This window comes from Arachis hypogaea, chromosome 15, assembly GCF_003086295.3.
Source record: "Arachis hypogaea cultivar Tifrunner chromosome 15, arahy.Tifrunner.gnm2.J5K5, whole genome shotgun sequence".
Classification (NCBI taxonomy): Eukaryota; Viridiplantae; Streptophyta; class Magnoliopsida; order Fabales; family Fabaceae; genus Arachis; species Arachis hypogaea.
Genome location: NC_092050.1, coordinates 75,973,533 through 75,981,351, shown reverse-complemented (window position 1 = coordinate 75,981,351; position 7,819 = coordinate 75,973,533). Strand labels below are relative to the sequence as shown.

The window sequence follows — 7,819 nt, the reverse complement described above, 5'->3', positions numbered from 1 at the left end:
AAAGTGCTATTATTTTTTGAAAAATATAAAAAAATAAATGTGTCGCCTATTTAATTCGTTTAACCCAAAATTTAAATAAATTTAATTTTAAAAACAAAATCATTTGTTTAAATAAATAAATGAATTGACCCAACAAATTTAACTTATTTTAACGATTCTAAAAATTAATTTTAAAAAATCTAAAAAATTAATTCCGATACCTATAATGTTAATTCCATAAACTTTCTCATTGTATTCAAACAAATAACCTCACCGGGCGATTCTAACGAATTAACACATTTCCCCCAATTTCAATTTTTTTACCCGAACTCTAATACCCGCTAAAAATATTCATACTGTTAATTACATGTATAAATGGTGGTTTTACAAAAAAATAATTCTATGAAAGAGTATCAAGTTATGAATTAGTGCCACACTAGACATAATTGAAGCTTGTGACACGTACTAAAATTAAAGACAATTTCTGCCCCCTCAAATTTATTTTATTTTAACCATACAAATAAAATAGCATAAAACACTGACAAAGAGTACCAGGAGCACAACAATAAACAAAGACCACATATATAATGCAATGCAATGTAGTCAATTGAGCTCTATAGTTATAATAAGCACCACCTGCCATAGCCTCCATTATTTTAATAACACACTTGCTTAGACACAAAGAAGCATCTTAGGTGTGGTGGTGCTGGTACTCTTTTCTTTTCTTTCTGCTGCTACTGCTTCAGATTTTTCTAATCTCTAGGCATTAAATTGGACTTTAATCTATTTTTTATGTTCTCTAATGTGAACTTAAAAACTTCATAGCCTTTGTTACTCTCTCTGGGTTTAGTTTAGTTCCATTGAGTTCGAAGCAAGAAAACCACATAGTAATAGTAATAGCAAACATTACTCACAAAAAAGAGTTGCAAAACCCAATGAAATAAGGTGCACAAAGAAAAGAAGAAGAAGAAGAAAGGTTTGGAATTTGAGGCAAATGTTCCATAGTTTTCAATGCAAAACTCGAGGCAACAACAACCCTCTTCCTTCTTCATTTCTTCTTATTCATTCTTTTGTTTCATTCTTCTCTTTCACACTACTTTTCTCTATGGTGTTGCATTCTGTTCTACGAACAGTAACAACAACGAAGCTTCTGCTCTATTTTCGTGGCTCCATAGTTCTTCTTCACCACCACCGTTGTTATTGTCCAACTGGAACATCCATGACTCAAACCCATGCAACTGGACCTGCATAACATGTTCCACACTCGGTTTTGTAACTGAGATCACCATAGAATCCACCCCTCTTGAGCTTCCACTACCTCCAAACCTTTCTTCATTCAAGTTCCTTCAGAAGCTTGTCATCTCTGATTCAAATCTCACCGGACAAATCCCTCAAGACATTGGTGACTGCACTTCACTCACTGTTGTTGACTTAAGCTCTAACAACCTTGTTGGTTCAATACCTTCCACCATTAGAAAGCTTCACAATCTTGTCAACTTGTCCTTGAACTCTAATCAGCTTTCGGGGAAGATCCCAGTCGAGTTAAGCAACTGCATTGGACTTAAGAGTCTTCTCCTTTTTGATAACCAGCTTAGTGGGGTTATCCCAAAGGAGCTTGGAAAGTTGTCGAATCTTGAGGTTCTTAGAGCCGGAGGGAACAAAGACATAGTTGGTAAGATCCTATAAGAATCTTTATAAACACTTCACGTATGCATATCTGCATCAAATACTGCTACTTCAAACTTCTTAAGTCAATGTTGTGTTTGCATATTTCATTGTAGTGTATCATATCTAATACTCGTGTTCGTGTTTGTCGAACATAGGTAAGATACCTGAAGAGTTTGGAGAATGCAGCAATTTAACAGTGTTGGGGCTAGCTGATACAAGAATCTCAGGCTCATTGCCAGTTTCATTGGGAAAACTAAGCAAGCTTCAAACTCTGTCAGTTTACACCACAATGCTCTCAGGTGAGATTCCAAGAGAGTTAGGTAACTGTTCTGAGCTTGTTGATTTGTTCCTCTATGAGAATAGCCTCTCAGGTTCCATTCCACCTGAGCTTGGAAAGCTTCAGAATCTGCAACAGTTGTTTCTATGGCAGAATAGTCTTGTTGGTGCTATACCCGAAGACATTGGAAACTGCACAAGTTTGAGAAAAATTGACTTCTCATTGAATTCTATATCTGGAACCATTCCTCTGTCTTTAGGGAATCTTTTGAATCTTGAAGAGTTTATGATTAGTGACAACAACGTGTCTGGCTCGATACCTTCGTTGCTCTCCAATGCAAAGAACCTTCAGCAGTTGCAAGTTGATACAAACCAGCTTTCAGGTTTGATTCCACCCGAGCTAGGCCGGTTGTCAAACCTAATGGTGTTTTTCGCTTGGCAGAACCAGCTTGAAGGTAGCATTCCATCAAGTTTAGGAAACTGCAGCACCCTGCAGGCACTGGACTTGTCTCGAAACACGCTAACTGGAAGCATTCCGGCAAGCCTATTTCGCCTCCAGAACTTAACAAAGCTGCTTCTTATCTCAAACGACTTATCAGGATCTATACCTCCAGAGATAGGTAGCTGCAGCTCTCTTGTAAGGTTGAGGCTTGGAAACAACAGAATCACTGGTAGTATTCCCAAGACCATAGGCAGCCTCAAGAGCTTAAACTTTCTTGATCTCTCCGGGAACCAGCTTTCAGGGCCGGTTCCTGAAGAGATAGGAGGCTGCTCAGAGCTGCAAATGATAGACTTGAGTGGCAACAACTTAGAAGGACCGTTGCAAAATTCTCTGTCAACACTTTCTTCCCTTCAAGTATTGGATGCATCTTCCAACAAGTTTTCAGGTCCAGTGCCTGCGAGTTTGGGCCACCTTGTATCTCTAAGCAAGCTTATCTTAGGAAAGAACTTGCTTTCCGGACTGATTCCAGGGTCGCTGAGCCTATGTTCAAATCTGCAATTGCTTGATCTTAGCAGTAATCAGCTCACCGGTAGCATACCGGCCGAGCTAGTCCGGATGGAGTCTCTAGAAATCGCTCTCAATCTGAGCTGCAATTTTCTCAGTGGGAAAATCCCGGCTCAGATATCTGCACTTAGCAAGCTTTCCATGTTAGACCTTTCACATAACCAGTTGGAAGGGAATTTGCAGCCTTTGGAAGAGTTAGACAATCTTGTCTCCCTTAATGTTTCGTACAACAAGTTCTCCGGTTATCTTCCGGATAACAAGCTTTTCAGGCAGTTATCGCCGAAAGACCTCGCTGGAAACCAAGGCCTGTGCACATCAGGTCAGGACTACTGCTTTGTGAAAGACTCTGGCACGGCCTTGAATGCGAACGAGGCAAAGAAGTCTCGAAGGATTAAAGTGGCTATTTGTTTACTCATTGCTCTAACTGTGATAATGATTGTTATGGGAATAACTGCTGTAATAAAAGCCAGAAGAACAATTAGAGATGATGATTCAGAGTTAGGAGAATCATGGTCATGGCAATTCATACCATTCCAGAAGCTGAATTTCACGGTTGAGCAAGTACTAAGGCGTTTGGTTGACAGGAATATAATCGGAAAAGGATGCTCCGGCGTAGTGTATCGTGCCGAGATGGACAGCGGAGAAGTGATTGCAGTGAAGAAGCTGTGGCCTACAACAGATGCAGGGGAGGTGTTAGATGAAAAGACAGGAGTTCGTGATTCTTTCTCGGCCGAGGTGAGGACTCTCGGGTCGATCCGCCACAAGAACATTGTGAGGTTCTTGGGATGCTGCTGGAACAGAAAAGCCAGATTGCTTATTTTCGATTACATGCCGAATGGGAGCTTAAGCAGTTTGCTCCATGAGAGGACTGGGACTTGTTTGGAATGGGAATTGAGGTATAGAATCTTGTTGGGTGCTGCTCAAGGAATTGCATATCTTCATCATGATTGTGTTCCTCCTATAGTTCATAGAGATATCAAAGCCAATAACATCCTCATTGGCATTCAATTTGAGCCTTATATTGCTGATTTTGGCTTGGCTAAGCTAGTTGACGACGGCGATTTCGGCAGATCTTCCAATACCGTTGCCGGTTCTTATGGATACATTGCTCCAGGTTAGTGTGTGTTTTACTTGTTCCTTTCTTGCAAATATGCTTCTGATCTTCAGAATAAGTCACAACTTTTATGCTCTATAGAAAGTGTTCAATTAGATGAAATTTCACAGGAAAATAAATATTAAGGAGTTATATATTATCTAATAAATTACAAGAACATGTCAAATCAGCGTAGAAAACTACTCACTACAAAAAGTTAATAACTAGCCACAATGAATTTTTCACTTCCATGATTGGTTGATAGTTTTTTACAATATCACTGTCAATGCATATAAATTTATTTTTATTTTTATTCTTAATATGCACTAGATGATTCATTTGGATTTGTTTCAGAATATGGCTACATGATGAAGATCACAGAGAAAAGTGATGTGTATAGCTACGGAATAGTTTTGTTAGAAGTCTTGACAGGAAAGCAACCGATCGATCCAACAATCACGGATGGTCTACATGTTGTTGATTGGGTGAGACAGAAAAAAGGGCTTGATGTTCTTGATCCTAGGTTACTCTCTAGGCCAGAATCAGAAATAGAGGAAATGATGCAAGCTTTGGGAATAGCCATGTTATGTGTAAATCCGTCCCCAGAAGAAAGGCCGACGATGAGAGATATCGCCGCGATGCTCAAGGAGATAAGGCAAGAAAGGGAGGAGTCTGCGAAATTCGACGCACTTCTAAAGGATTCGCCTGCGAATGAGGGCAATAAATGTTCTTCTGGTGGAGTTATGGCAGCATCTTCGACGGTGCCAGTGATGCAACGTTTGAATTCAAAGATTAATAATAACACGAGCTTCTCTGTGTCTTAATTCATTTTATAGTGATAAGATGGGATTCCAATGATAAATTTGGAGGGCATAAGCTTCTTGTTCTTGTGATCACTTTCCTTCTCTTTTTTGTTTATTGGTCTTTATAAGTTTGTAAATTTATTATACTTTAATTAAAATGAAGAAAATAGACCAAGAAACTAAATATGTGACTTTGAGAATGTCATTGGTAATGGTGTGTATCCAAAAATGGAATGTAAGATTAAATTTATCAAATTCAGATTATGTCAGCATAGAAATAAAATCCAGTCATTGTTAGAGTTTAATTTCTGCTTCTTTCGGTTCTTATTTTGTTTCACAAAACTAAATATTCTAATTCTGTATTTTGTTGAATAATTCATTTACCTATTATTGTATGATATATATGAACTATTTCTTTATGAGTAAATATTTAATTTGGTTCCTTAAATTCAAATTGCGCATCAATTAAATTCCTGACTTTTGTAAATGACCAATTAAGTGAATCCATGTTCGTTCCTGAGTGAACTGTTGTCTTAACGAAACTAATGTGTTCTGTTAAGTTCCAGTTTAGCATTCTAGCTGTACGCTAATGTGTTCAAATTGGTCTCCAAATTTATTTTTTAAAACCCAAATTAGTTCATCTTGAATTACAAAATCCTAATCCTCTTTCACCCCCAATTTTCATCATCTCTTCTCTTCTGTTTTTTGTCTTTTCTTCTCCCGTTCATCTTTTGTTTATGTGTTGCATGAGAAACCTCCTTGATCTTCTTCATCTTGAAGTCCTTTTCCTTCTCTTCATTAACTTCCTCAACATCATCTTCCTCTTCCTCTTATGATTCGTCGTTTTCATCGTCACTGATATCTTTTTTAATAGTCTTCTCAATCCAAAGATAAATAGAATACCGAATTAATTCTTAGTGCTTCTTTACAAGATCCTTAATCCTCTTCTCCTTTAAGTACTCCAGCTATTAAAATAAAAAATAATGCCAATTACTCAGTCATTATCTCCTGTTACAAGCTCAAATTAAATTAACTTTCAATTAAAAAATTTGTGAAACATTATAAATCTTTTTCCTAAAGTCTAAAAACTAAGCATGCCCAATAATTCAAATTGATGTATATATCTCACTATGTTTCTAAATAAATTCATTCACAAATAAATATGTTGTTCTTTACCTGATCCTCCTTGAGAAAGAGGGAAATTTGGTTTCTCTTCTGAGTTGCTACCCACTGGTATCACTGGTCATAGTGAATGATCTACCAACCTAAAATTACCAAATGTACTACTCATCATCGTTATGCTTGGTTGCCACAATCATCTTATCAACAACCAAGTACGCAGAGTAGAACCCAACACTGAACTACTCAATCATGAAGATGTCAACACCGCCCTATAACGTCTCCATGAATTTCTTCGCGCCAGACCTCGTAATTGTTCCCAGAAACAGATCATTCATGAAGAGAAGGTTTTTTTGAGTTCTTTTTGTGAAGAAAGTTGTTGATGGTGAGGGACATTCAAAAGATGACCTGGAGAAGAGAAGACTAAGAACAAAAGAGAAGAAATGATGGAAATTGGGGGCGAAAGATGGTTAGGGTTTTATAATTCAAGATGGACTAATTTGAGTATTAGAAAATAAATCTGGAAACCAATTTGAGCAAGATTCAATCTTTGTCCACATTAACGTACAACTGGAATGCCAAGCTGGTATGTAACAGTACACATAAGCACCATTAAGATGGCCGTTTACTCAGATACGAACGTGAATTCATGCCAACAACTTTGAGCTAAAATCTCAACTCATCACCCTGGTTCAAAACAGTTGTTCATTTGAAGGAAGTGCCCAAGAAGATCCCAAGCAACATTGAACTACATTCCTGAGAATTCGTGACACTGTGAAAGCTAATGGTGTTCAACCTGACACCTATAGATTGCTCTTGTTCCCCTTTTATCTTAGGGACAAAGCTTCTAAGTGGCTTTAATCTTTTCCTAAGGAGAGTCTTACCACTTGGGAAGATGTTGTCAACAAGTTTCTAACAAAGTTTTACCCTCCACAGAGAATAATCAAGTTGAGAACGGCGGTGTGTAACAGCCCAGACCACCCGCTAGCACGATATTGTCCGCTTTGGCGCACAAGGCCTCACGGTTTTGCCTTTGACGATAGGGATGCTAGCCGAAGCCCCACACACTCACTCGTCAAAACGCGTCATGCTAGGGAGAGGTATCCACACCCTTATAAGGCATGCTTCGTTCCCCTCTCCAACCGATGTGGGCCTTACAATCCACCCCCCTAAGGGAGTCCAGCGCCCTCGCTGGCACATCGATCCGGGTTCTGGCTCTGATACCATCTGTAACAGCCCAGACCACCCGCTAGCACGATATTGTCCGCTTTGGCGCACAAGGCCTCACGGTTTTGCCTTTGACGATAGGGATGCTAGCCGAAGCCCCCCACACTCACTCGTCAAAACGCATCATGCTAGGGAGAGGTATACACACCCTTATAAGGCATGCTTCGTTCCCCTCTCCAACCGATGTGGGCCTTACACAGTGCAAACCTTCAGACAGCTGGATGGAGAAACCTTATATGAAGCCTGGGAAAGGTGTAATAAGCTAACAAGAAGATGTCCACCGGATATGTTCAACGAATGGGTGCAGCTACATATTTTCTATGAAGGTCTTTCTAGAGAAGCAAAGAAGGCCCTGGAACACTCTTCAGAAAGCTCTTTCAATACCAAAAAGACCATAGAAGAGGCCATAGATATCATTGAAACTGTGGCTAACAATGAGTACTTCTATGCCTCAGACCGGAGCACCAACAGAGGAGTGATGGAGCTGAGTCATATGGATGCATTGCTAGCTCAGAAAAAGTTGATTACCAACCAATTGGCAGAACTCACCAAGCAGATGGAGAGGAAGGATATTTTAGAGTAGCATGGTCAGTGTACACAATCACTTTTGATCCCACTAAATAAGATCTGAACTTGTCAATGGCATAA

The 7,819-nt window shown here is 39.1% G+C and overlaps 1 protein-coding gene and 1 pseudogene across 1 annotated transcript; one reads left to right on the top strand and one right to left on the bottom strand.

Annotated features, from left to right (window-relative positions):
* Positions 1-595: 595 nt before the first annotated feature.
* On the top strand, positions 596-5,134 carry LOC112750274 (uncharacterized). Its single transcript, XM_025798914.3, has 3 exons — positions 596-1,651; positions 1,803-4,043; positions 4,377-5,134. Exons 1-3 carry the CDS (start codon positions 991-993, stop codon positions 4,844-4,846), a joined length of 3,372 nt encoding a protein of 1,123 aa, XP_025654699.1. The 5' UTR covers positions 596-990; the 3' UTR covers positions 4,847-5,134.
* Positions 5,135-5,493: 359 nt separating this feature from the next.
* On the bottom strand, positions 5,494-6,504 carry LOC112748427 (heat shock protein 83-like; annotated as a pseudogene).
* Positions 6,505-7,819: the final 1,315 nt, after the last annotated feature.

Excerpts from the sequence above, each read along its gene's own strand:
- LOC112750274 (XM_025798914.3), top strand. The coding sequence starts at position 991 with ATGCAAAACTCGAGGCAACAACAACCCTCTTCCTTCTTCATTTCTTCT. Across the intron at positions 1,652-1,802 it reads AGGGAACAAAGACATAGTTG|GTAAGATACCTGAAGAGTTT; the intron begins GTAAGATCCTAT and ends TGTCGAACATAG. Across the intron at positions 4,044-4,376 it reads TTATGGATACATTGCTCCAG|AATATGGCTACATGATGAAG; the intron begins GTTAGTGTGTGT and ends GATTTGTTTCAG.